Source organism: Sturnus vulgaris, chromosome 29 (genome assembly GCF_052056855.1).
Source record: "Sturnus vulgaris isolate bStuVul1 chromosome 29, bStuVul1.hap1, whole genome shotgun sequence".
Classification (NCBI taxonomy): domain Eukaryota; kingdom Metazoa; phylum Chordata; class Aves; order Passeriformes; family Sturnidae; genus Sturnus; species Sturnus vulgaris.
The window spans coordinates 98,388-126,304 of NC_142271.1; the positions used below are offsets into that span (position 1 = coordinate 98,388).

General features: G+C 58.5%; 4 protein-coding genes across 12 annotated transcripts in view; 1 reads left to right on the forward strand and 3 right to left on the reverse strand.

The window, feature by feature from the left end:
* Positions 1-3,801: 3,801 nt before the first annotated feature.
* LOC106862761 (copine-5) lies at positions 3,802-18,306 on the reverse strand. 5 transcript variants are annotated; one of them, XM_088180409.1, is made up of 21 exons: positions 18,093-18,306; positions 16,678-16,718; positions 16,068-16,114; positions 14,788-14,891; positions 14,286-14,325; positions 14,122-14,198; positions 13,059-13,118; positions 12,912-12,975; positions 12,570-12,673; positions 12,273-12,377; positions 11,282-11,323; positions 10,905-10,980; positions 10,125-10,178; positions 9,984-10,045; positions 9,203-9,249; positions 8,276-8,457; positions 7,582-7,709; positions 7,413-7,515; positions 6,657-6,714; positions 6,372-6,445; positions 3,802-4,261 (listed from the first exon to the last, which is right to left on the reverse strand). In XM_088180409.1, exons 1-21 carry the CDS (start codon positions 18,173-18,175, stop codon positions 3,992-3,994), a joined length of 1,821 nt encoding a protein of 606 aa, XP_088036535.1. In that variant the 5' UTR covers positions 18,176-18,306; the 3' UTR covers positions 3,802-3,991. The 5 variants fall into 5 exon arrangements, with proteins under 5 accessions (XP_088036535.1, XP_088036536.1, XP_088036534.1 ...); XM_088180411.1 differs by lacking the exon at positions 3,802-4,261 and adding an exon at positions 4,265-4,984; XM_088180410.1 differs by lacking the exon at positions 13,059-13,118.
* On the forward strand, positions 11,516-26,166 carry PSRC1 (proline and serine rich coiled-coil 1). 5 transcript variants are annotated; one of them, XM_088180413.1, is made up of 6 exons: positions 22,338-22,691; positions 23,811-23,848; positions 23,932-23,989; positions 24,405-24,753; positions 24,955-25,111; positions 25,190-26,166. In XM_088180413.1, exons 1-6 carry the CDS (start codon positions 22,363-22,365, stop codon positions 25,555-25,557), a joined length of 1,299 nt encoding a protein of 432 aa, XP_088036539.1. In that variant the 5' UTR covers positions 22,338-22,362; the 3' UTR covers positions 25,558-26,166. The 5 variants fall into 5 exon arrangements, with proteins under 5 accessions (XP_088036541.1, XP_088036538.1, XP_088036539.1 ...); XM_088180414.1 differs by having other exon boundaries at positions 22,339-22,691; positions 24,955-25,360; positions 25,442-26,166; XM_088180415.1 differs by lacking the exon at positions 22,338-22,691 and adding an exon at positions 11,516-11,632 and having other exon boundaries at positions 24,955-26,166.
* On the reverse strand, positions 19,879-22,499 carry PPIL1 (peptidylprolyl isomerase like 1). Its single transcript, XM_014892002.2, has 4 exons — positions 22,354-22,499; positions 21,229-21,383; positions 21,081-21,149; positions 19,879-20,166 (listed from the first exon to the last, which is right to left on the reverse strand). Exons 1-4 carry the CDS (start codon positions 22,407-22,409, stop codon positions 19,946-19,948), a joined length of 501 nt encoding a protein of 166 aa, XP_014747488.1. The 5' UTR covers positions 22,410-22,499; the 3' UTR covers positions 19,879-19,945.
* CELSR2 (cadherin EGF LAG seven-pass G-type receptor 2) overlaps positions 26,106-27,917 on the reverse strand; it is a 30,182-nt gene continuing 28,370 nt past the window's right edge. Inside the window, exons 33-34 of the mRNA XM_088180195.1 lie at positions 27,638-27,866; positions 26,106-26,425 (exon numbers count right to left, since the gene is read on the reverse strand). Of these exons, the coding sequence (XP_088036321.1) occupies positions 26,404-26,425; positions 27,638-27,866 (251 nt within the window). The 3' untranslated portion in view covers positions 26,106-26,403. The remainder of the gene's footprint in view (positions 26,426-27,637; positions 27,867-27,917) is intronic.

Consider the following 27,917-nt stretch of genomic DNA (forward strand, 5'->3'; position numbering starts at 1 on the left):
AAGGAAACACAAGCCTTCCTAGGTGCCATAGGCTTTTGGAAAATGCACATTCCTGAATACAGTCAGATTGTAAGCCCTCTCTACCTGGTTACCCGCAAGAAGAACGATTTCCATTGGGGCCCTGAGCAGCAACAAGCTTTTGCCCAGATCAAGCAGGAGATCGCTCATGCGGTAGCCTTTGGCCCAGTCAGGATGGCACCAGATGTGAAGAACGTGCTCTACTCTGCAGCTGGAAACCATGGTCTATCCTGGAGCCTTTGGCAGAAGGTGCCTGGTGAGACTTGGGTTCGACCACTGGAATTCTGGAGCAGAAGCTACAAAGGATCTGAAGCCAACTACACTCCCACAGAGAAGGAGATCTTGGCTGCCTATGAAGGAGTTCAAGATGCCTCAGAAGTGATTGGCACAGAAACACAACTCCTCCTGGCACCCTGACTACCAGTGCTGGGCTGGATGTTCAAGGGAAAGGTGCCTTCCACACATCATGCCACTGACACCACATGGAGCAAGTGGATTGCCCTCATCACTCAGCGCGCCCGTATTGGAAATCCGAATCGCCCTGGGATTCTGGAAATAATTACAAACTGGCCTGAAGGTAAGACTTTTAGATTGTCTTCTGAAGAAGAAGAAGAGCAAATGGCACATGCTGGGGAAGCCCCACCATATAATGAACTACCAGAGACTGAAAGATGATATGCCCTCTTCACTGATGGTTCCTGCCGAATTGTAGGCGCTAAATGAAAATGGAAAGCAGCCATATGGAGCCCCACACGACAAGTTGCACAAGCTACCGAGAGACAAGGTGGATCAAGTCAGGTCGCAGAGCTAAAAGCCATCCAGTTGGCTTTGGATATTCCTGAACGAGAGAAGCAGCCAAGGCTCTATCTCTACACTGACTCATGGATGGTAGCTAATGCTCTGGGGATGGCTGGATTGCTGGAAAAAGGCCAACTGGCAGCACAGAGGGAAACCCATCTGGGCAGCTGAGATTTGGCAGGACATTGCTGCCCGAGTAGAGAAACTGACCATAAAGGTTCGACACATGAATGCGCATGTACCCAAAAGTCGGGCTAATGAAGAACATCACAACAACGAGCAGGTGGACCGAGCTGCCAAAGTGAAAGTATCACAGGTGGATCTAGACTGGCAGCACAAGGGAGAATCATTCCTGGCTCGTTGGGCCCATAATGCCTCTGGTCATCAGGGGAGAGATGCAACATACCGATGGGCCCGTGACCGAGGGGTGGACCTTACCATAGACAGCATCTCACAAGTCATCCACGACTGTGAGACCTGTGCCGCAATCAAACAGGCCAAGCGGGTGAAGCCTTTGTGGTACGGTGGACGATAGTCAAAGTACAGGTATGGGGAAGCCTGGCAAATTGACTACATCACCCTTCCCCAAACCTGCCAGGGCAAGCGCTACGTACTGACCATGGTGGAAGCAACCACAGGATGGTTAAAGACCTACCCTGTGCCTCATGCTACTGCCTGGAACACCATCTTAGGCCGAGAAAAACAAGTCCTTTGGAGGCATGGTACCTCTGATAGAATTGAGTCAGACAACAGAACCCATTTCAAGAACGGCCTTATCAATACCTGGGCCAGAGAACATGGTATTGAATGGATATATCATATCCCTTACCATGCGCCAGCTACGGGGAAAGTTGAATGGTGTAATGGACTCCTTAAGACTACCCTGAAAGAACTTGGTGGGGGAACCTTCAGAAATTGGGAGATGAACTTGGCCAAAGCCACCTGGATGGTTAACACCCGAGGGTCCATCAGTCGAGCTGGTCCTGCCCACTCTGAACCCCTGCACACAATGGATGGGGACAAAGTCCCTGTGATACACATGAAAGGTATTTTAAGAAAGACTGTTTGGATTAATCCCACCACAGGCAAAGGCAAACCAATCCGTGGGATTGTTTTTGCTCAAGGACCTGGTTACACTTGGTGGGTAATGCAGAAAAATGGGGAAACCCGTTGTGTACCGCAAGGAGACCTAATTTTAAGTGAGAACTGTATGTAAGGTTTCATTTTGTATTATATATATATCTATAAGAGGGTATTGGTTTGGGTATGATGTAGATGGTAATAGAATAAGGGGTGGATTACGTCCTGGGGTACAATGCAAAAATGTGTATTCTATCACCATCTGATGAAATGTGGGAGGGGTGGTGATCCTTACCTCTGTGGGAGGTATCTTCTGCTGATGTGCCACCTGATAAAATCAGGGGCTGATCACCGTTATCTTTTCACAACCCAGCCTTCCTCCAGAAGATATATTCTGTTAATGGGCCATTAAGTCCTATTGTATGACTGATATGATTACATCATCCCATTGGGAGATGCTCCAGCCAGGGGCAGGAGCCAAGCCTTTCCTACCTAGATAAAAAACTGGGGTTTGGGACGCAAAGACAGCCCTTTGCACTGGATCCCAGAGGGAAGTCGGACCTTTTTCCACATCATCACTGGACCTTCAGAGGAAAACTGCACCCTTCTACAGGAGCACTGCTTCAACTGAACCACATCTGTCATCCAGGAGGACTGCAGCCACCATTTACACGGACTGGTACCAACACCCTGACTGACAGGGTGTCAGGTTGTTTTTCTGACTTTGTCGGTGGTTTTTTCTTTTGTATTATTGCATGTATTTTATTTTTTCTCTTTTTTTCCTATTAAATTGTATTACTGACTTGGAGTCTCTCACTGGTTTTGCTTTCAAACTAGCACAGAAGGATTCCAGGAAGGAAGGAAGGATTCCAGGAAGGAAGGGATGGTCCACATGCCAGAATTCTGGATCTGGTCCTTACCAGCACCTGGAGCCTGAAATCTGGTGTTTTCTGGCTCTGCCACTGTCCAGATCCTGAAATTTCTCAGTGCTTGTACTGCACAAGACTAGCAATTTGCTCACACAGAAAGCCAACATCTGGCAATTTTCCCGCATCTGGCACCATCACGGCCCTGATCTGATAATTTGTGGGTGCCAGGACTCCAGATCCAGCAGATTGTTGGCGCTGTCAGTGCCCATGTCTGGCATTTGCCAGACCAATCGGTGCCACTCCAATCCCTCAATATCCTGCTGCTGGGGCATTTGGGGGTTCTGGCTGTGCAGGAAAGTTGACCCTGTGCCGGGAGCTTTTCTCGTCTGGAGCAAAGAAGTTCTTGGCACGCCAAGACCTTCCCTAGGCCAGCAGGGATTGCGCCGGTGGACCCGACCCTAAATTTCTTCTCTCAGGCAGCTTTAGGACACAAAACGTGGAGAAGCCAGAGCTGACTCTCAATTTTTGGAGTCCTCTGTAAGAATGCTGTGTGTGAAGCCGCCTGGCAACAGGGTTTACTTGCCGGTGGCGGGCTATTCAGAGCCCTTTTGTCCCCCATGGGCTGAGGGTGTGGCACTTTGCAAGGGCCCTGCAGTTGCCAAAGGGGCCTTTTTCAATCCGCTGAGAAGGGTCCTACTGAGAGCCTGTCCTAAATCTGCTTTTCCTGCAAATATACTCAAGGAATCCTCTTTTTCTGGCAATCTCAGGTTCTCTTTACCTGAACTCCTAGTTGGGTTTCAGGGGCTTTATGACCCCCTCAATTGGGCTGTGGGTTCTCTGTGTGCCCCCCGACTTCCAAGACCCCCTTCAAGTAGTTTTGGGGTACAGGGGCACACAATCCTGTAAATAACCCATCCCTGTCCCATGTGATTTCTCTGTGTTTGCAATTTTTGGGGTCACACTTTGGGGGTGCTATCTCATCGTTGGGGGGTCATACCGTGAGGATGTCACACAGTGAGGGGTTGTCACACAGAGCTGGTAGGGGTTCAGAGCTACGTGGGATACCAAAGTTTGAGAGGGGTTACAGCTTGTGCAAGCATCACACACAGCCAGGGGTTATCAGACATGGGGCCCGTCCACAGTTTTGGGGTGTCAGAGCTGGGGGGAGCGTCACACACAGTAGGGAGGTCATGCATTTTGAGGGTGTTCACACAGTGTGTGGCAGGTCACACAGCTGGGGAGAGGTCTGAGCTGGAGTGTCTCAGTTTGGGGGACCACAGGTTGAGACAGTGACACAGCAGCTGGGGGGTCACAGATAGGGAGGGGCAGAGCTGGGGGGTCAGAGCTGGAGGGATAGTCACAGAGCTGAGCAGAGGAGTTGTCAAAGTCTTGGGAGGTGTCACACAGTTGGGCAGGGCCACACACGTTGGGGGTCCACATACAGCCAGGGTGGGGCTCCTTTTAGGGGAAATGCTGGGGCATCCCAGGGGAGGCAGCTGTAATTAAAGCCACAATAATTTATTGTGATTTAAGGTAATTCAATACAAACCCACATGGACACATGCGACATGGCAAGGGAGAACATCAAAAACACTGGAGACCCCACTGGGATCAGCTCAGGAACTGAGGGGTGACCAGGAATTTGGGAAGGATGGTGAACTGAGGAAGGGTCATGCATTACCCTAGGGGGGCACTCCACATTTAGGGGAGGCTCCTGCGCACCCCAGCTTTCAGGTCAGGAGGGTGAAGACCTCTTACCCCTTTTTGGGGGGGCAGGACAGTCTTGGATGGGTATAGGGGGGGAGTCCCATGGCCAAGGATGCTCAGGCAACACCATCCCAATCCCCCGCGGAAAGCCCAAAAACTGTTTTTATGGGTGTGGTGGTGGGAACCTGGATCCCAGATAAGGGGAGGACCCTAAGGTTGTGGAAGGGAGAAGTGGAACCCCCCTATCCCAGGTCCCTGGCATAATATGTCTGCCTTTGGTCCCTCGATAGAGGGTTTTGGGGTAAGAAGAGGGGATGTGGTGTGTCGGGAGCAGGCAGTCAGGGTGTGGGAGTTTCAGGGGACATGGGAGGGATGGGGGGAGGTTTTATTCCCCGTGCCTTCATGTAAGACAGGAGCTGGTCGGGAATCTCAGCTAGGACTTCCCGTGCCAGTCCTGCCATGCTCAGCCCTGCGCCGGGACCCCCCGACATGTAGTCACGAAATGGAACAAACTGGGGGGAGGCAGAGCAGTTGAGGGGGTCGAGGACCAGGAAGCCCCCAGAACTGTGTCCCCCACACACAGCAGCTCCGGTGTCCCCTCCTCATTCCTGATGTCCCAGTGTCTCTCACATCCAGGTACATACTAAGACCCAGAGCCCTCCCATATCATGGTACCCCTCCCACCATATCCTAATGTATTCCCACATCCCAGTGTTCCCCATTTCTCAGTACTTCATGTCCCGGGGCGCTCCCACATTCACATGCCCCTCCATATCCCACTGCCTCCCATTTCCCACAATTCCCACATCCCAGTGCCCCCTCCTATTTCCCAGTACACCCCCATATCCCACTACCCCCCACATCCAGGTCCATCCTGGTGACCCATTTCCCCCCATCATTTGCCAGCACACCGTCCTCATGTCCCCGTGCCCCCTCATTCCCCAGTGATGCCCCTTCCTCAATACCTTCCCCTTTCATGTCCCAGTGCCCTCCACATCCAGGTACATCCCATATCCCAGTGCCCCCCTCCATTGTTCCCCCATGTCCCAGTGCCTCCTAATATTCCAGGCTCCTCCCCACATCCAGGAACATCCTAAGTCTCATTGCACATTTGTTCACAGCACAACCCTCCGCCAAAGGTTTTAGTACACCCCCTCTTCATGTCTCAGTGTAACTCCATATCCCAGTACATGCCCTCCATGTCCCAGTGCTCCCCCATTTCCCAGTACCAACCCCCTTCATGCCAAATATGTGCCCCCCATATCCTAAGAAACTCCCATGTCCCACTGCACCCCAGTTCCACGATACATCCCAAATCTCAGTGCACCCACTTTCCCAGTGAAGGCCCCCACCATGTACAATGCACCCAATGTCCCAGTGTCTCCCCTCATTGAGGTACATTCCAAACCCCAGTGCATCCCTCCCATGTTACAGTGCACTGCTCCTATGTCCCAGTACATCCCTGACATCCCAATTCCCTCCATTTCCCAGTAAACCTCCTTTAACATCATATTGTCTCCTTCATGTCCCTGTGCCCCCCATATCCTAATATGCTCCCATGTCCCACTCCACCCTCATCCCAAGGTACATCTCAAGTCCCAGGGCACCCTCTTTTCCCAGTGAAGCCCCCACACCATGTCCCAGTGTACCCCCAAATCCCAGTGCAACCCCCAATCCAGGTGCATTCCAAACCCATTGCATCCCCTTGTCCCAGTGGCCCCCTCAAATGCCAGTGCTGCCCCATGTCCCACTCCATCTTATCATCCCTCCACACCAATCCCACCCAGTGCACGCCAGGAGTGACAGGGCTCATTTCAGGTCCCCAGGGCACCCCCTCCCACCACCCTGCTGGGTGGGCTGGGAGAGGGTCCCCAAATCCTCCATTGGTGGGGTCAGTACCTGGACGATATCACGCTCAGCCACTTTCCCACGGGAAGAGATGCGGATGTCATCCCCATCCAGCTCCACCATGGCTGGGAGCGATGCAGGGGGAGTTCAGCAGCACCATGTACCTCTCACCCCATTATGTCCCTCTCAACCCCACACCCAGAATCCCCAAGACCCCTCGCTGGGGTATGCTGAGCCCATTCATATACTGGCACATTCAACTCTCAGTTTCAGTGGCCAAGGGACCCCCCAATCCCCCCAGCCTTCCCCTAGTTCCTCTCAGCCCCCAAATCTTACCATCGAACTCGGCCTGGCCAACCCCCACAATGATGATGGACATGGGCAATTTGGCAGCCTGAGGGAATCAGGGGGTGAAGGGAGTCCCATGAAATTTAATGGTGCTGCCACCTAATGAGCCACCTCCCCTTCCCTGCAGCATCCAGGGGTGCCAACAACCCCTCCCCCAAGGATTCCAGTCCCTCACCACCCCTCATCACTCAAGGGTCTCAGACCTCCCCACCAGCACTGGGGCGTTCCAGGAACTTCTCAGCCCCCTTGCAGCACACAGGGATTCCAGACACTCCTACATCTCAAACCCTGGGGGTCCCAGCCCCTTCTCAACCCCAGGGGTCCAAGCCCTTTCCCACCTCTCAAACACAGCAGTCCCTCCCCACTGCAGCCAGCACCCAGGGGTCTACACACTCCCCCAGTATCCAGGGCTCCCAGCCCCTTCCCCACCCCTCCAGCATGCAAGGGTCCCAACCCACATCCTCCCTCTCAACTTCAGGGTCCCAGCTCCCCCTCACCCACCCCATCACCCAAAGGCTCCCAGCCACCCCCAACCCCTCAGAACCCAGGGATCCAAGCCCGTTCCGATCCCCTAAGGGTTCGAGCCCCTCCTCAGCACCCACGGGTCCCCAACCTTTCCCATCCCCTCAAGGGTCGCAATCCCTCCCTACTGCCGGTGCCCCCATCACCCAAGAGGTCCAGGTTCCCCACCCTTAGCACCCAGGGGTGCCACCACCCCCCCCAGTGCCACCACAAGGGTCTCACATTGACAATGGCCTCCTTGGTCTGGGCCATGTCAGAGATGACACCATCAGTGATGATGAGGAGGACAAAGTACTGGGACCCATCCAGCACCGTGGCCGCTGAGCTGGGGGGACATTGTGTGACGCCGGGGGGTGCAGGACCCCATCCCGCGGCACGGGGCTCCTCTTACCGGGCAACATGATTGACAACAGGGGCAAAGTTGGTGGGGCCGTAGAGCTGGACACGACGCAGGCTGTGCTGATACGCCTCCAGCACCCCCGCAATGCCATGGCAGGCCGGGTTTGCTGCATCCCCATTCTGCCACAAGGTCACCAGGACCATGGTGACACCATGGCCCCCACCCATGAACAGGGTGACAGCACAGACCCCTTCCACAGACAAGGATGGCACAGCTGTGGCCCCCAAATGCTAACAAAGATGATCCCACCATGTCCACAATGTGGTGACAAGGGAGACAACAACATGTTCCCAACTCAGTGTCAAGGATGACACTGCCATGGCCCCAACCCAGTGACAAAATGACAATGCTATTATATTCACAACCCAAGGATAACACCACCACATTCCCCAATCCAGATCCAACCCAAACACACCATGTACCCAACTCAGTGATCAAGGATGAGACCACTATGACTACAAACTGGTGACAAGGACAACACCAAGCCCCTTCCTAATCTGGTGACATGGATGACATCGCCATGTCCCCAGACCAGTGAGGATGACACCACCATAGCCCCAACCCAAGGACAAGGATGATACCTCCATGTCCCAAACAATATGATGAGATGATCCCACCATATCCCCAACCAGGTGACAAGCACACCACCCTTCATCCACAGTCCTGTCCCGCCTTGGCCCCTCACCAGTGGGAACTCGTGGGACACATGCCCATCTGGGGGGACCTTGGCGCCAAAGCCAAGGGCTGGGAACATCTTGTCACTGTCGTAGTCCTGGATGATGTCCCCCACGGCCCGCAGTGCCAGGCTATAGGCATTCAGCTGGAAGGGGCTCAGGTAGTGCAGGGACGTGGGCTGTGAGGGGTTCCCTGCACGGGCATGGGGCTTAGCGCTCCCACAGCTCCCCCAGCGCCGTCATAATCCCCTCAGCACCCCCAAAACACCCCCCAGCATCCCCACAACCACAGCACCACTATGGCCCCAACTCAGTGGCAAGGATAATGTCATCTTATCCCCAACACGGTGACAATCAACAAGGATGATCCCACCATGTCTCCAAATACCACCACGTCCCCAACCCAGTGACAAGGGCGACACCACCATATTCTCAACTGGGTGACAAGGGTGACACCAGCACGTCCCCAGCCCGGTGACCGCTGTCACAAGGATGACACCACCATGGAACCAACACAGTAACAAGGATGACGTTACCATGTCCCTAACACACTAGCAAAGATGACACTGCCATGACTCCAACCCAGTGACAAGAATGGCACCACTCTGTCCCAAATTCAATGACAATGATAATGGCACCAAATCCCCAACCCAGTGACAGCTGGTGACAAGTATGACACCACCGTAGTACCAGCACAGTGACAAAAATAACACCACCATGGCCCCAAACCCAAGACAAGGACAATGCCATCATGACCGCAACACAATGACAAGGGACATGTCACCGGGTCCCCAACCCAGTGACAAGGGAAACATAACCATATCCCCAACACAACTACAAGAACAACAACATCATGTCCCCAAACTGGTGACAAGCATGACACCATCATGATGCCAAACAAAAATAAATCTCCCTGGGGAGACACAGCCCCCCCTCACCATTGGATGCCGTGAAGTCGATGGCCACTGTGAAGTTGAGTTGGGTCCTGGGGAATAAAGTGGCCTTGGGGTGACACAGGGGTTGACCTGTGAGTTTGGGGTGGGGACACCCCTAGGGCCACAGGCTGGACTGGATGCCCAATCAGAGCACCCCATGTGTCCCTGCACTGAGGTGTCACCATGCTGCACCTAAGGGAGCAGATGGAGGTGCTTGGGACCCCCAGATGAACAGTTTGGGGTGCTGGGAAGCCCCTGTCCATGCAGGAGCATCTGGGTGGGAGTGCTGAGGACTCCCAATGGAGAAGATGGGGCTGGTGGGGACCCTCTTCCCCCAAAAGGAGCAGCTGTGGGTGTTGGGGACCCCGAAGGGAGCTGTTGGGAGTGCTGAAGGCATCCAAAGGGAGCAATTGTGGGTTCTGGGGGCTACAAATGAAACAGCTGTGGGTGATGGGGATGACCTGCCCCCAGGAAGGCATCTGGGTGAGGGTGCTGAGACCCCCAATGGAGCAACTGGGGGTATTGGGGATCCCACAGGGAAGGGTTGGGAATAGCAGGAACCCCACCCCTATCCCTGAGGGAGCAACAGTGAGTACTGGAGACCTCCAAGGGAGGAAATAGGGGTCCTGGAGACCCCCCTGCCAGTGAAGTAGAGGCTGGGGGTGTTGGGGATGCCCTGCCCTTGAGGAAGCAGCTCAGGGTGCTGGGTACCCCCAAGAAAGGAGCTGGGGATGTCCGGGACCCTCAAAAGTACAACTGGATGTGCTGGGGATCCCTTGCTCACCCGCCCCTGATGTAGTCCAGGAAGGTGTGCTCGGCCTCCACAGCAAAGGACAGGAGTGTCACCTGTGGGGACATAGGGCTCAGGGGAGGAAGGGCCCACACCCCCTGTGTCCCCCCCACCTCTGCACATTCCCATCCTCACTGTCCCCGAGTTCAGGTACTTCTTCTTCTTCATCTTCTTCCGGGGGTTCACCACCTGCAGGGATAGGAGGGGAGGGGATTGTTTCTCACAGGGACAGGAGGCCCCAGTGAGCAGTGTAGTGGACTGTCACATCCTGGGGAACAGGGGGGCACACAATATGCTGGAGGGCAGCAGTGGGAGCACTGTGCTGAGGTGCAGAGAGGGACCTTCAGGAGCACATAGTGGGCTGTGACACCCAGGGATGCATGTAGGGACCCTGGGATTGTAGTGCAGCTGGAGATCCATGGCGGTGGCTGGGGACCCTCAAAGGAGCAGTTGTGGGTGCTGCACCCCAGGGTGCAGTATGGGAACCATAACATCCCAGGGGTGCAATTAGGGCTGTAGTACAGGGAATCCTGGGGACTGTAAACCTCTATGGCTACAGCACTCTGGGCACCATGACACTTCAGAGTGCAGGAGGGGGACCCTGGGGAATATGACACACCAGGGTGCAGCACTGGGAGGGACCCTGGGGACCATGACACCCTAGGATTGCATCATGGGATAAGCAGCACCCACACAGGTCCACACAAGAGACCCTGGCATCCAGAGGTGCAGCAGAGAGAGGGACCCTGGGGACTGTAACACCCAAGGGGTGCAGTGTTAAGACCCTAACACAAACAAGTGCAGCACAGGGATCCTGGGGGTCATAACCCCTGTGGGTGCAGCAGTGGGACTGTGACCCCCACGGGGGCATGCCCCCGTGTAACCCCCCTGACCATGTACCCAATCCCCCCTCACCTCGTACACGTTTAAGTGGCTCTGGCCTTGAGCCAGCTCCCGGTAGCTGGTGGTGAACTCCCCGATGAAGTCATGGCTGCAAGGCCAGTGGTTCTCCATCAGTTGGGTTAGGAAGGCTCCCATTACCCAGGGGGATCCCCATCACTCGGGGGTGTGGGGATGGGGGGTTTATCATTGCCCAGGAAGTTTCCCATCAACCAGGGAGTCCCAAATAGCCAGGGGAGATTCCTATCACCCGGGGGGTCTCCATCACCCAGGGGGGTTCCATCTCCCTGGGGATGCAGGGGTCCCAGGGGCCTCATTGCCCAAGGGGTCTCTGTCACCCGGAGAGTGGAGGTCCAGGGTATGGGGGGTCCCCAGGACCACATGCAGCTCACCTGCCATCACGGTCCCAGTCGTATACCTCCACTTTGATGGCTCTGCAAGGCAGGGGGGGGGTCACTGAGACTCCCAAATCCCCTCCACTCCCCTCCCCCAGAGACCCATCAAACACAACCCCCCACTCCCAGTGGGATTTGTTTTGACGCCTCTGTGGGCTTTTCCCTGCTTCCTTCTCCTCCTCGTTGGGATATTTTTATCCATCGTTGCCACAGCAACGTTCAACACCGAGCCAAAGCGGCTGTTTGCCAAGACAGCAGCTGGTGACACTGGTTTGGGATGGAGAGGGGGCGGTATGGCTCGGTGACAGCTGTGATGCCCATTGTCCAGATGGGTAAACTGAGGCAAAAGTGAGTAACGCTGTGGGGCGGGGGTGGGTGCTACTGGTACCACAGAGATGGGGGAAGAGGGTCTGGGGGTCTCAGGTGGCCACAGAGATAGGGGAAGGAGGTCTCGGGGCCACATAGAGGGTAGAAGAGCTGCAGGGGGTCCTGAGGTACCACAGAGATGGGGAAGGAGATGCAGGCGTCTTTGGGACCACAGAGCTGGGGAAGGGGATCATGGAGGTGCTGGGGTACCACATACACAGGGGAAAGGATTCTGGGGACCACAGAGAGAGGGGAAGGGGGTCCTGGGGTACCATGGACATGGAGTGAGGGGGGCTCTGGGAGTCCAGAGGTACCAGAGAGATGGGGGAGGAGGTCCTGGAGGACCTGAGAGATGGGGGAAAGAAGGAAAAGAGGGTCCTGGGGGCCCATAAGACAGGGGACGGGGCTGCATGGGTAAAAGGGGCACCATGGGTGGGGGGAAAGAGGGTTTGGGGGGTCTCAGAGGACCACAGAGATGGGAGTGCAGGCTGTCCCCTGGTATGACAAAGATGGGGGAAGGGGGTTCAGAGGGTCCTAGTGGACCCTAGAGATGGAAGGAAGAGAAGGAAGGTCTTTGGTGCCAAAGGGGGGGTGCAGGGGGTACCAGTCCACTGGCACTCACCGGTCATGGTCCCCGTTACAGAGGGCACGCACAGGAATGGCAAAGGCTGCCCAGACGGGGTTCAGTGTGTTCCGCACCACTTCTGTCTTGTGGCAGATGGTGAAACTGGGGAGAGGACAAGGGGGTCACTCTTCCATCCCAACATCCCCCCAGTCTGTAACCCGCGCAGTGCAGTGAGGATTTTTGGACACCCCCACCAATGCCAGCCCATCGGGACATAGGAGTGTCCTGTGTTGGGTCTGAGCCCTCCCGTGAGGTGTGGGAAGGTCACTGCGGTTTTGAGGGGAGGTCGCTCACGTCCCATCTTCGTTGCTGCGGTAGAAGACCATGAAGGGGTCAGATTTTCCGAAGAAATCCTTCTTATCAAGCTTGTTGGCGCAGAACTGGAGTGTGGCCACGTCCTGTGGGGTGGAATTGGCGGGGGGGGGAAGGGTCATCCACCCTGCACCCCCCTCAGGGGTGGGATCCTGCGGGGCGGCTGCAACATGAGGGACGGAGGGATCCAGGACAGGCGAGACACAGCGTGGAGATAGACAGCCCTTACCCTCATCTTTGGGATGCGGGCTGGTGTGTCTCAGCCACCCCCGATATTGTGGGGTCCCCAAGCTATGCCCTCTCCCCTGCCCCGCCGCGGCTCACCCGGCAGTTTCCCAGCTCTTCAGCGAGGAGTATGATGGTGCCGCACTTCTTTCCTGGAATGCCACTGCCGGGATGGGATGTGAGCATGGCGGGGGCACACATGGTTCCTGGGAGTGTCCCCCGCGCACTGGGCACCCCAAAACTTACCCACTGGAGGCAGCCGGGGCAGGTCTCCTGCCCCGGGGGTGCGTGGTGGCTGTCCCCATCCTGCAGGGACACACACTGAAGGGTGATGGAAGGGATCCCCACCCAAGAAAAAGCCTCCCCTCTCAAAAAAATGAAGTTACAAAAAAAACCCTCCAGCCCCCCCGAGATTCCAGCACCCTAAAAAGAAGCAGTTTCTCTCCTCAAAAAAGCCAGTCCCAAAATGACATTCAGCCTCCCAAAAAATCAATTCCCACAAAACAATCTGCCCCCCAAAAAGCCAACCCCAAAATTGTCAGACCCCCCTAAAAGCCAGATCCCCTCCAAAAGCCAGATCTATCAAACCCCACCAAAAAGTCAGACCTCAAATACTGCCTTTCCTTCCAAAAGCCACTCCCCGCCCAAAAAACAACAAAAAAAAGCCCTCCAAAATGCCACTGTTGGCTCTGGGGTCTGGGTCCATCCTGGGCACACCAAAAGGGATTTAGGCATACATGGGGACATGGGGGCCAGGGGAGGATTATGTCAGGGATTTGTCTGGGGAGGGGACTTTGGGACCACTGAGGCCAGAGGGGTTCATGTCAGGGGCTTCTCTGTGGGGGACATGGGGACACTGGGTTTCCCAGTTTTCTCCAAAATACTGTTTTTGGAGAAACCCAGGGTTTTCTCCAAAGGGGACATGACAACCTCAGGGACACTGGGGCACAGGCAGGACTCGTGTCAGGAGCTTCTTCATGAGAGAGGACATGGGGACATTGGGATCAGTGAGGGAGATGGCTCACATTGGGGGCTTCCCTGGGGCAGAGACCCTGGGGACCCCAGGACACTGGGGCCGAGGGGAGCAACCATCAGGGGTTTCACCAGTGGGAGGCATGGGGACCCTGGGGACCACAGTGGAGGCCCTCACAAGGGGTTTCTCTGGAGGCAGAGACATGGGGACACTCAGGGTGGGGGGTGTTCATGTTAAGGCCTTCTCTAGGAGGAGCACTGGGGCACAAGAACGGCTCACATCAGGGGTTTCACTGGGGTAGGACACGGGGACACTGGGGCAAAGGGAGGGGCTCACATCAGGGGTTTCTCCAGGCGGCTGCCAGCTGAGCCCACGATCTCCCCCAGGGTGCAGAATGCCTGGCCCAGGAAATCCTACAGGATCAGGAACACCGGGTGTCATCACGGGGATGCCCATCCCAGGGAGGCCAGGGGAGCAGGGCTGATCCATCCTGCACTTACATGCTTGGAGAGGTCAGGGGTCTTGGAGTCCACATCATACCTGGGGGCAGAGGGGACATATGGGCATGGAACGGGAAGGGGGAGCCTTGGGTGGGACAGGGATGGAGACAGATGGGATGGGATGGGATGGGGACAGAGAGGGGCAGGGATAGGATGAGAGAGGGATGGGACATAAATAGGGATTGATAAGGTGTGGGGACAGGATGGGATAAACAATAGGCATAGGACAGGACAAGGATGGGTACAAGGACGAGATGGGATGGGATAGGGACACAATGGAATGGACAGGGATGGGATGTGGATAGGGACAGGACGGGAGAGAATGGGGACTGGATAGGATGACAGTGGAATAGAACAAGGATGTGAACAAGGGTGGTGATGGTCCAGGAATAGGGGCAGAACAGGGATGGGGGCAAGGACACTCTAGAAGGCTGTGTCAGGGTGGCCAGGGGGTGACCCTGGGGGACAGGGGGGTGACACTGGAGCCACAGGGGCTACTCACAGGTCAAAGCGCAGGTTCTGCCGCTCCTCAAAGCAATAATCAAGGACAAACTTGTGCAGGAAGTCAGGATTCAGGGAATTGTCGATGACCTCGGTACGGCCAAACTGGGGGATGTGGGGACAGCGGGAATAATGGGGTGACAAGAAAACATGGGGTGGGGACAGGGACATGGGGACGTGGACACAGGGACATGGGGACATAGAGATGCTGAGACATAGGGGCATAGGGATGGGAACATGAGAACATGGGCATGGGGGGATGGGGATACAGGGACACGGGGACAGACACATGGGCATGTGGGGACATGGGAAGGTGGTGATGTGGGCACAGGGGTATGGGGACATGGAGATGCAGAGACATGGGGACATGAAGGCATAGGAACACAGGACAGGAAAATGGGGGCATGGGAAGGAGGGTGGGGACATGGGCATAGAGGCAGTGGGACAGGGGAATGTGGACATGAAGACATACAGATATGGGGACACAATGACATGGAGACCCAGCAACATGAGAACATGTAGACACATGTGGGCGGAGGAGGCAGGGCAAGGGCGGGCACACATGGGGACATGCGTGGGAAAGGGGAGGACAGGGGCAGGGAGGGCCCAGGTGCCTCTTTGTCCTGCAGGGCCGCCCCCACCCCCCGCTCATTACCCCGCAATTAACACCCTGTTAATTACAAGAGCGGGGCCTGGCTGTGTGCCGACAGCTCACTGGCTGGCTGCCCAGCACCTCGACATGCTTCCCAGATCCCCAGGATGCTGATTGGCTGATCGCTCTGTCCCCGGGCACTGATTGGATGGCTGCTGCATCCCAGAATGCTTGTGTTCCAGGTGCTGCACCCGAAGATGCTGATTGCTCACTGGTGACTGGCCAACTGGCTGGCACCCCAACACACTGATTGGCCAGTTGGCCAACACCCTAATATGCTCATTGGTCAGGCCCCCCAACATGCTAGTTGGCCAGAATTTGACTTGCTGATTGGTCACCTGCCCAGCACCCCAACACCCTGATTGGCCAGTTGGCCATCACCCCAACATGCTGATAGGCCAGAATCTTACATGCTGGTTGGCTGCCATTAGCCCTGACATGCTGATTGGACATCTAGTTGGCACACACACATGCTGATTGGTCATTGCCCCAACATGTTGATGATTGGTTGGCCAGCTAGCACCCCAAAATCCTGATTGGCTGGCTGACTGCACCCTAACATGCCAATTGGTCAACTGAGCACAGCCCAACATGCTGATTGGCTGCTCCCCACCAATCGGGTCACTCACCTCCCGCCATTGGTGGCTGCCAGGGCGCTGCGTGTACAGCACACAGACTGCAGGAGGAAGGGTCAGGGGGGGCGAGCACCCCCATAGACCCCCCAAAACACCCCAGAGACCCCCAAAACTCTTAGAGACACCAACATTCCCAGAAACTCCCAAAACTCCCCAGAGACCCCCCAAAACAGCTCAGAGACTCCCCCGATCCCCCCAAGACCCCTTAAGATCCCCCAGACACCCTCAAAATACCTCAGAGGCTCCTCAGATCCCCCAGAGCCCTCCAAAATCCCCAAAGACCACCCAAAACTCCCAGGGTCCCCATCACCCCCAGAACCCACCAAAATGTCCTTGAGACCCCCAAAACCTCATAGAACCACAACAATCCCAGAGACCTCCCAAAACACCTCAGGGACCCCAAAACCCCCAGATACCCCAAAAATATCTCAGAGCCCCCCTTCAACCCCCCAGAGAGCTAAACATCCCCTGAGCCCGCAACACGTTTCAGAGACCCCAAAACCCCCCAGAAACCCCAAGCCCCCGAGAGACTCCTCAGAGCACCTAAGAGCCAAAACATCCCCAGAGACCACAAACCACACCCCATCCCCCCTGCCCCACTCACGTGGGTCTGACTTGGAGAAGGTGTCCCTGTCCAGGAGATGCCTGGGGGGGGCAAGGGGGAGCGAATACGAGTGTGAGTGTGCATGCATGCGTGTGTGTGTGTGTGTGTGTGTGTGTGAATGTGAGTGTGAGCACCTGGCTGTGCCTGTGATTATGTGTGTGTACTCCTTATGCGGTCAGATGTGCCCCAGAACATACGTGGAGGTGCACAGCCACATGTCGGGTCATGCCCAGTTTCGTGACAGGGTGCGTGGCAGGGTGTGCACAGCCTGATGTGCCCCAGGACATGGATTAGGGTGCAAAGTATGTCTGACACATGTTGGGGGGCCATGCACTGAGGGGCTCAACCATGTGTCAGGGGGCACAGCAGGGTGTTGGTGAGCATGGTTGGGGGTTGGGGTGCACTATCAGATGTGCCCCACAACACATGCTGGGGTGCGCAGACACATCTACACAGGGTGCACAGCATGACATGTTAGAATGTCGTGTCAGGGGCACAACTATGTGTCAGGAGGGTACGGGGGCTGCAAGGTGGGCAAGGGTTACAGGGGATGCAGATGGTGGAGTGTGGCCCGAGGATTCAGGAGTTTCAGGGTGGTCAAGAGATACAGGGGGTGCAGGGGATACAGGTCCAACCTGACCCCTTTGCATCCCCAGAATTCCCCAAATCTGACCTTCCTGCACCCCCTGTCCCAGAGATCCCCAAATGCCCCCTCTGTGCCCCCCACTCCCCTCAGTGTCCCGCACCCTCAGCACCCTTGGCTCACCCAGTGCCCCTCCGTCCCCACACCCAACACTCCCCGTGCTCCCCATGCTCCTCAGTGCCTCCCAGCACATTCCAATGTCTCCTGGTGAATCCCAGTGCCTTCTAGTGCATTTCAATGCCTCCAACGCCAGCTGCGTTGTTCCCCAGTGCCTACCCGTGCCTCCCAGTGTTCTATAATGCCGACTGCTTCCCGTTCCCTAGTGTCTCCCGGTGCCTTCCAGGGCAACTCTGCATTCCAGTACATCCCAGCAATTCACACCACCAACTGCTCCCACTCTCTGGTGCATTCGAGTGCTCCCCAGTGCATCCCAGGGGATCTCAGTGCATCACAGTGCACCCCAGCACCCTTCGACGCCAGCTGCTGAGGCTCTCCAGTGCCTCCCAATGCCTCCCTGCTCATCTCATTGCGTTCCAGTGCAAGCCAGTGCCCAACAACGCCAGCTGCTCCCAACTCTCCAATGCCTCCCAGCGCATCCAAGGGATCTCAGTGCCTCCCAGTGCACCTCAGCACCCTCCAACGCCGCGCCCCAGTGCTTCCCAGCGCGTCTTTGTACATTCCAGCATCCTTCAACGGCAGCTACCCCTACACTACAGTGTAACCTAGTGCCTCCCAGGGCCCCTGCCGCCCGCTCCCGCCGCGGTCCCGCTACCTGCAGGACACCGTGAGCTCCACGCGAGTGGCCGGAACGGGACCGGGGCCAGTGCCCGGTTCCGGGGCGCCCAGGCCTGCCATGTCCCGAGCTCCGTCGCTGCCCCGACACCGGCACCGGCACTGCGATCGCGATCGGCTCCGCCCTGGGACCGCCCTTGGCACCGCCCGGGGCTCCCGGCACTGGCTCTAGTCCCGCACCAAGGGACTGCCCCGGGGTCTTCTTCGGGACCGCCCACCGTGAGACCGGGACCGCCCTTGGCACCGCCCAAGGCTGCCGGCACCGGCCCCGGCCGCGCACCGGGGTCTTCTTCGGGACCGCCCACGGGGGTGACGGAGACCGGCTCGGGATCGCCCCTGGGATCGCCCCCAGATCCCTGGTACCGCCTCCGGGGTCGCCCCCGGTACCGCCAAGGACACCGAATACTGCCCCCGGGATCGCCCCGAAATTTTCGGGATCACCCCCAGATTCCCGGGATCTACCCTCGCACGGCATCCAGGCCTGCTTCCAAATCCCCGGTACCACCAGAGCCCGCGGGACCGCTCCGGTTCCGCCTCGGAAACGCCCCCAGATCTCCGGGATGGCCCCTGCATCATCACGAGAGCCGCCTCCGTAGTCCAGTTCCCCCCTGGAAGCCCGGTACTGTCCCCGGAGTCGATCCCAGAGTCCCGGGACCGCTCCGGGATCAACGCCAAATCCCAAAGGTGACCGCCGTCACCTTCCCTTGCATGGCCCGCGGGGCCGCCTCCCCATTCCCGGTACCGCCCCAGATCTCCGGTACTGTCCCCGGGATAGCCCTCAGATCCCCGGCACCAACCCCAGATCCCCGGCATCACCCTCAGACGCCCGATGCCGCCGCCCGCATCGCCCTCAGTGCCGCCTCCTCTCCGCAGTGCACCCGAACGCGGGTACTATGGATAAGCCCCAGGATCGCCCCGAGACCACCGCTACTGCCCTGGGATCGCCCCCGAGGCTGCCTCCAGACGCCGGCACCATGGACCATTGGTACTGCCACCGGGATCATTCCTAGATCGGACCTCCGGTGCTCCCTCCCCAGTAGCTCCAGCACCCCTCCGATACTCCTAGCGCATCCCCCTGTGCCATGGTGACACTCTCGATACCACCCACTCCCCAGGATGAACCCACAGTCCCCCTAGTTCCCCCTTAATCAGAACCTACCCAGTATCCCCACAGCCCCACCAACTGCAGATGCAGAGTCCCCAGGTCCTCTGCTATCCTCCCAGTAGCTCCCAGTATCACCCCCGCACCATTCCTGGTAAACCCATCAGCTCCCAGTACTGTCCCAGGTCCTGCACTGGGAGCCAGGGGAGGGACATCGAGACTCAGAGGGGATACCCATTGTTGGGGGGGTTACCCAATGCCCGGGGTGGAACCCAATCTGTGCTGGCATGAGGACCCCACTGCCAGTTTGGGGGTCCCCAGCGCTGTGTGCGGAGCCCACTCTGGGCTGACAACATCAACCCCGCCCCTTTCCACTCAAAGCTCAGTGATCCAATGGGTCCATGGTGGGAGGACACTCTGGGGGGGTTCCAGGAAACTTTGAGGACACACAGACACAGCACAGTAGGGGTAAATTTGGGTCTCTGGCACCCACTCTGCATCCCCAGGAACTGGGGCCACTGGCAGCTCCATGTCCCCAGGGAGAGACACCCACCCTTTCAAGAGCACTCACAAACCCCTTTTGGGGGAGCTCACAACCTCCCAGACCCCCACCACGCCAAAGATACCTCCCCCACCTCCCACTAAAACCACCACTCTGAGGGAGGGCCACCACATCCAACCTCTTTTATTAAAAAAAGCAGTACAATTTGGAGGGAGGGCACCCCACACCCCTACCCTGAGGGATATGCCTTGATGACCTTGACATCGTCGAGGGGTCGGTCCTGGGAGTTGGTCTCCACCATGGCTAGGCGACCCAGCACCCCCATGCCTTGGCACACTCTCCCAAAAATGCTGTGCTTCCCATCCAGCCACTGTGCTGGGCCCAATGTCAGGAAAAACTGGCTTCCATTGGTGTCTGGCCCTGCATTGGCCATTGCCAGGATCCCAGCACCTGTGAGACATGGGGACATGCCATCTCATGGATGGGGTTATAGGGGACATGCCACCCCACAGCCAAGGATCCAGCCTGAGGGGGACATGTCATCACATAGGGATGTCTCATGGCCAAGATCATGGGAAACATGTCACCCCAAGACTGGGATCCTGGAGGGCAACATCTTATGGCTGTGATCCTTGGGACATGTCACTCCATGGCCAGGCTCCTGGGGAATCTGTCACCTGACGGAAGGGTCTTAGTGGACATCAGTAACAACTTGCTCCACTGGTGTCCAGCCCTATACTGGCCACCACCAGGATCCCAGTGCTTGCAGGACATGGGCCAAGGGTCCTGGCACCCTGAGGGACATGCCATGCTATGGCCAGGGTCTTGGGGGACATGCCATTCCAGGGATGGGGTCTCAGGGACATGTCATCCAATGGCTGAGGCCCTGATGTCATGGGGAAAATGCCACCCAATGGAGAGGTCTTAGGGGACATGAGGAAGAATTGGCTCCTGTTGGTGTCCAGTCCCATGTTGACCATTGCCAAGATCCTGATGTCTGTGGGACACAGGGACACCAGGAATAGGGAAATAGAGGACAGGGCATCCCATGACAAAGCTCCTGGGGGTCATATCACTCCATGGATGGGGTTTTGGGGGACACAGAGGACTTGTCACCCTATAGACGAGATCTTGGGGGACAGGGGAGACGTGCCACCTCATGGCCAGGGTCCTGGAGAACATACCCCCATGACCAGCCTCCTTAAGACATGTCACTCCATGACTGGAGTCCTAGGAGTCATGTCACCCCATGGATAAGGACACAGGGGACATCCCATCCCACAGGTGTGTTCTCAGGGGTCCTGCCCCCCTATAGGTGGGGATGGATGCCCCTCCAGTGTTCTCCCAGTGCTGGCCCCGCTCACCAGTGAACTTCAGGTCAGGGTGCAGCTCATCCTCGAACTGTTTCCCATAGATAGAGGCGCCACCACGGCCTGCAGGGGGATTCGAGGGTGAGCAGATACCCCTGGCACCAGGGAGGGTCCCAGGGAGATTTCAGAGGCCTGTGCTCACCGGTACCCGTGGGGTCCCCTCCCTGCACCATGAAGTCCTTGATGATGCGATGAAACTTGGTGCCGTTGTAGTACCCGCGGCGGCTCAGCTCAGCAAAGTTCTTGCAGGTGCGGGGGGCATGTTGCCAGTACAGTTCCAGCACGAGTGGGCCCATCCTGGGAATGGGAACAAAGGGAGGGAATGGGAATGGGAATGGGAATGGGAAAGGCACCAGGAACGGGAAACAGTAATGGAAATGGGAAAAGGAAATGGGGTCATCCCAAAGTGGTACCCACATCCCCAGCTTCAGACCAAAGCCAGGGTCTGTGTTGCCAGTGCAGCTCCAGCACCAGCAGGCTCATTCTGTAAATGGGAACAGCAGGAATCGGAACAGGAACAGCACTGGGAATGGGAACTGGAGACAGGGTCATCACACTGTGCCTCCCACACCCAGTTTCAGACCAAAGTCAGAGGGCTGTGCTGTTAGTACAGCTCCAGTACCAGCAGGCCTATCCAGGGAATGAGAAATGGGAGTACTGGGAATGGGAATAGAACAGTACCAGGAAACACATCAACGTGACCCGTCCCCCCCCCGCATCCCCCAGGATCAGTCGGGGCAGGGACCACAGGGGTGAGAGGGGATGGGGGGCAATGGGGGCTGCAGGTACTGGGGGATAATGACACCCCAGGAGGACATGAATGGCTCTTGGTACCAGGGGAAATAACCAGGACCGGCTGGTTCTGTGCGGTATCGGGAGACACCGGGGCTAACGGGCATCACAGGGTCACTGGGAACTGCTGGTACCGAGGGTCCTGGGGGTTACAAACACCATGGGGGACACCGGGTACAGGGACCAGGGGCTATCTAGTACCGGGGTGGAAACCAGGACTGGTTTACTGGGAGATAACGCAGCTGTCCCGTTCCGGAGACACTGGGAGCTTCTGAGCACCTGTGGAATTCGGGGTCTGCCCGATACCGGGAGCTCACGGACACCGGGGACTCAGGAACACCAGGGCTGCATGGAACCCGGGGGAGGGAGGAAGCGGACACCGATTTATCCCCAGTGCCGCGGAAGGGGGCGGGACCAGGGGTGGGCGCGACCTCCCGTGCCGGTACCGGTACCGGGGCGAGGCTCCGCCCCTTACGTTGTCTCCATGGAAACGGTGGGCGGCTGCCAGGAGTCGGGCGGGACAGCGGCCATGCTGCGGCGGCACCGGTGGCGGAAAGACCCTCGGCGCCGCGCTTCCGGGGCACGCCCCCACCGTTGGGGAGGTGGGGCAGAAGGGAAGCCAATCAGTGAGGCGGAAGGCGAGGAGAGCTGCAAATCAGAGTGGAGATTTAAAAGGCGGGGACCAGTCGGAACCCGGGGCGGGCGCGCCGCGATTGAGCCGCAAGGGGAGGGGAAATTCGAACGAGACCACGCCCCTTTCTCTGGGCCACGCCTCCTCGGCGCGCGCGACGAGCGGGAGCCGGGGGCGGTGAGGTGGGGGGGGGGACAGGGGGGACAAGGGGTAGACCGGGACCCCCGGGTAGAGGAGAAGCCTGCGGGGAGATCGGGGCGGAGCGCGGGGTAAAGCACCCCATGCGGAGATGCGGTGACGTGGGGTATGGGTGAGGGGCTGGGACCTCTTGATAGGGACTGAGGACCCCCAGGGCTGGGACTGTGAGGCCTGGACTCCCAGTGTAGACTGTGGGGGGGGCTGGGGTCTCCAAGCGATTGGGGTGCGGGGCTGGGGTCACCAAGGGATTGGGGTGGGAGGCTAGGACTCGTCGGTGGGGCTGGAACCCTCTTAGTCTGGAGCTGGGACCCCTGAGTGTGGGACTGGGGTCTCTCGGGCTGGGGGTGCGTGCCTGGGGGATTCCCCAGATGTCGGGGAGGGATCGCGCCATTATGGGGCTGAGACCCCTCAGTGTGAGGCTGGGAGGACCAGATGTGGGAATGGGACCTCCAGGATCCGGGTTTGGGGCTGAGATCCACCGCGTGGGAGCTGGGAGGCCTAGGAATGTGGATGGGACCCCTTCGGGATCGGGATGCAGGACTGGGAGCCCTCAGTGTGGTGCTGGGGTCCCCAAGGGATTGGGGTGAAGGGCTAGGACGCCTAGGTACAGGAATAGGGTCCCCCAGTGGGGATCCCCCGAGATCGCGGTGTGGAGCTGGGGACCTGCCGGGATCAGGGTGCGGGGCTGAAACCCTCTGGGTGTGGGACAGGGGTTCCCCTGGGTGTGGGGCTGCGACCTCCCAGCGGGATTGGACTCCCCCAGTAGCGGCTGGGAACCACCAATGTGGCATTGGGGACTCACAGGGATTCGGGTGCAGGGCTGGAACCTCCCATTGTGGCACTGAGGACACCTAGACTGGGGGTGCTGGGCTGTGGGTTCCTCGGCGGGGTCGCCGGTGTCACCCCCGCCTACTGGCGCCGGCGGAGCCATCCCTGTCCCCATGCCGGTGGCACCGAGCCCGGCGGCGCCTGGCACTGGCCGTGTCACCCGCGCGCTGGCCGGTGCCACCGGGCCCCCGCGGGGGGTTGGGCACACGGGGGGCGGGTAGGGGCACGGGTGGGGGACCCCGATGGGGTCGGTGGTGACCCCCCAGCTCCCGCAGGTGGCCCCGGTGCCCCGAGGCGATGGCCGAGGACCGAGGTACGGCAGCACCAGCGCTGCGTGTCCCCCGTATTTCCCCCCTGGGGCGGGTGGGCAGGGGCTCATCCCCAGTGTCCCCCCAGATGTTCGATTTGTCACCGAGGAGAGCTTCGACTTCGGCGTGCTGTCTCCATCTGACAGGTACCGGGGGGGTAGTGGGGACAGGGCACCCCGTAGATGAGAATAGGGGGGACAGGGCACCTTATAGTTGGAGACATGGGGAATAGGATGGGACATGGAGGACAGGGGGAGATGGCGCCTCATTGTGAATATCCTTCGGGGACGTGTCACCCCATGAATGGGGTTGTGGGGATGTGGCAACTCATAGTTGGGGTTCTGGAGGCAACAAGGGACATCGCACCCCAAATATGGGATCCTAGGGGACATGTCACCCCATGAACAGAGTCCTGGGGGTCCTGTGGACATGCCCCCCTCATAGATGTGGTTCTGGGGGACGTGTCACCCACTTAATGGGGTCCTGGATAGCATGGGGGGTTCCCGCCACTTCTTGGCAGTGACGTTGTGGGCTGACATCACCTTCCCCCCCCATCTGCAGCCAGGAGGAAGAGGAGGCTGAGGATAGCCCGAGCGGGGGGTGCCGGGGGGGCGGCAACGGGCGCTGGAGTCCCCTGCGCGGGGCCCGTCTGGAAGAGATGGTGCGGGAGGCCACGCGCCTGGCGGCACAGCTGGAGGGATGTCACCTGCCCCCTCCCGACCCTGGAGACCCCCCGGGACCCGCCGCCACGCCCCCTGGCACCCCCCGCAGCCCCCGCCGCCAGACCTTCGTGGTGAAGGACAGCCCGGTGCGGGCGCTCCTGCCCATCGTGGAGTCGCGGGGACCTGCCCCCATCTCCCATCTCCCCGCCAAGCCCCAGGGGGCCTCTGCTGCCAGCAGTGTACCCAGGGTAGGTGAGACCCGGGAGTAGGGGTCCCACTGTAGCGGTGTTCCACCCGGGCTGAACGCCCAGATCCCCCCCCAAACCTATCCTATATGGGGCCAGTGGGTGCCCCCCTGTCTCCAAGAGGCATTGTAAACGCCCTCCCAGCCCTCTGGGTGGGGAGCACTCACTGAGTGATGTTCCCATGTCTCCCCCTTCTATTTTCAGGCACTCCCCAGCCGTAATTCCACAGCAGTGGCAAAGGGACCCTCGGGAAGCAGGGGGCTCCCCCCCAGCCGCGTGGGCCTCCCCCGGCCGTGCCCTCCTCAGGGGCAGGGAGTTGGTGCCCGGGGCAGGTCAGAGCTCCCCCGGGGGGGGACAGCAGGTACTGATGGCAAGGGGACAGGAACACCATGGCCATGGAGGTTCCTGGGCCATGCCCCAACCCTCCCTCTCTCCCCAGGCCAGCCTAAGGCAAGGGGGGGCACAGTCCCCTGCCCCCCCCACACTCGCCAGTTCCACACCAGGACCACCACCACCCCTGTCCCTTCTAGCTGTTCCCCAGCACCCACTGCCCTCCCCAAGGTGTCCCCTCGGACTCCAGCAGTGGGTGGGAGGACCCCCATCCCCAGAGGTAAGGATGTAGTGGGGTTGGGGGGGTGCAGGGAATGCCCCCTCCCCCGTGCCTCAGTTTCCCTATGGCTTCGTTTTGCAGGCACGGGGGCAGCACGGGCAGCCCCCCTAACTGCTGCCTCGGGGTGCAAACCAGGATCCCCCCCTGCTCGCCTGCGGCCCACCCGCAAGACGGCGGTGAGCAGTACCCCGAGGTGATACCCCCAAACCACCCCACACCCACCCAGAGGCCCTGGGGGCACCCGGACCACCCCTAGGGTACCTAGGCTGGGGGGGGCAAAGCCAAGGGCACCCCAGAGATAAGCTGAGGCATCCACTGGGTTTTGGAAGGAGGCAGGCAGCACCAGGGGTCCCCAGGGAGCAGCCAAGGCACCCGTTGGGTTGCAGAGCTGGAACCTCCAGGGACCAACTGAGGTTGGGTTGGCAGAGCCAGGGGCCTCCCCAGGGATGAGCCGAGGCACTCATTGGGTTTTGCTTTAATTACAAAAGATCCCATCAGCAGTAGGAAATCCCCCACGTCCCCCCAGCACCCAGGGGTCCCTCATCCCCCCAACACCCATCCCTGGGTTCCCCCACCTGAGCCTCACCCCTGGGCAGAGGGGTCCCAGACATCCCCTGTAACCCCCAACTGATCCCTCTCCACATGCCCCCGACCTGGGGGACTTGGCACCACCGGACGGGTGACACCTTTGTGGGGGGTTGGCACCTTGGGGGGCAGGGGAGGTTGTCACAATGGAGGAAGTTGGTTATAAATTCCTTTCTTTGTATTTTCATGTATTTTTTAAATAAAACACTCTGCTGGGCAAAGGGGCTGGGGCTGATCATGAGGGGGCAACGGGCACCCTGTGCCACACCCACAAGGTGCCAATCCCTGCAAGGATACAAAGTGCAGTAGGGGGGTTGTGGCTCTCTGCCCCTTCCTGATGTCCTCCCAGTCCTTGCGCCCCCCCAGTCGTGGTGTGTCCCCCCACCCGCCAACCTGGTGCCCTCCCTGTCCTGGTGTCCCTGGCACAGTGGGTGGGCTGCCCGCTGGGTGGGTCCCCATTAGATCGAGGTCTCGTCACTCCTGGTGAGGGGGATGGACAGACGGGGGGATGAATACAAAGTGGAAGGTGGGTGGAATAAAAAACAAGACAGACAGATGCGTGATGGGGGAGGTGGGTACTAGGGTGCCCTCTGTGCCCCCCAGCACCCAGCGCCCACCTGTGGGGGGAGATGGAGGGGTGGGGTTGGAGGGGAGGCCCCCAGCCCCCTTGGGTTAATGGAGAAAATTAAAAAACAGAAATCTGGGGAATAGAGGGAGAGAGAAGAGTAGGGTTAGTGCTGCCATGCCAGCTCTGCCCTGGGCATCTGGGGGTGGTCAGAGGGTATCCAGTGGACATCCCAGCATCCACTGAGCACCTCAACACCCAGTGGGCGCCCTAACAGGCACTCCAACACCCCAACACTCAATGGGTGCTATTAGGCCTGATGGGCACCTAGTGTCCATCCAGAGGTCATTAGGCACCCAGTGGGCACCGAATGGATACAAAATGGTCAATGGATGCACAATGAACATCCAATGGTCAGTGGGCACCCATGGACAGTCAGTTGGCATCCAGTGGGTACAGTTAGGCCAGTATTCTATAGGCATCCAATGGGTATTCAATGAGCACCCCAACACTCACTGGGCACCCAACAGCCGCCCTTTGAACCTCATGGGCACCCAAGAGGAATCTTGGCATCCAACGGTCACCTGTCAGTTACCCTGGCACTCTGTGGACACCTGACAAACACCCTTACACCTGGTGGGCACCCTGGCACCCAATGAGTGCCCAAATAGACTGCTGGGACCTGATGAGCACCCAAGAAAGAGCCCTGGCACCTGATGGGCATCTAAAGGGCACCTGTTGGGCACCCAGTGGACATCCAGTGGGAATTCTGGAACCAGATGGATACCCGACAGGTAATATTACACCCAATGAGTGTCCAGTCAGTACTGTGGCACCTGATGGGCAGCCAACAAGCAGTGTTGGAGCCAATGGGTACCCAGTGGGCACCTGAGAGAAACCCTGGCACCGAATGAGAGTGCAATGGGAACCTTAGCACCCTGGTACCCAGCCATCCTTGCACCTGATAGGCACCCAAAGGGTACCCAACAAGCAGTGTTTGACTGCTTGTCCACCCAACAGGAATCCTGGCATCCCAAGGGCATCCTCCAACCCAGTGGGTGCCCAGAGGGAACCCTGACACCTAAAGAACTCCCACTGAGCACCCCTCAGATGTTTTGGGCACTCACTCAGAGCCAGAGGAGTCCTCATCAGCGGTGCCTGTGTGAATGCTCATGGCAATGGGGGTAAGGCCACTGAGCTGCTCCTGGAGGCTCTGCCGAGGCCGGGAGACCGGGGGGGCCCCCCCGTCGCTGCCAGAGGAGGCAGCCGTGCAAGCGGGAGGCGGTGGGGGCGGCCCAGGGCGCTGGGTACTGCTGCGCTCACTGATGGGGGGCAGGCACTTCTTCTTCAGGATCCCTGCGGGGGCAGCATCACCCATGGGTGGGGAGGTCAGATTGGAGTGCCCAC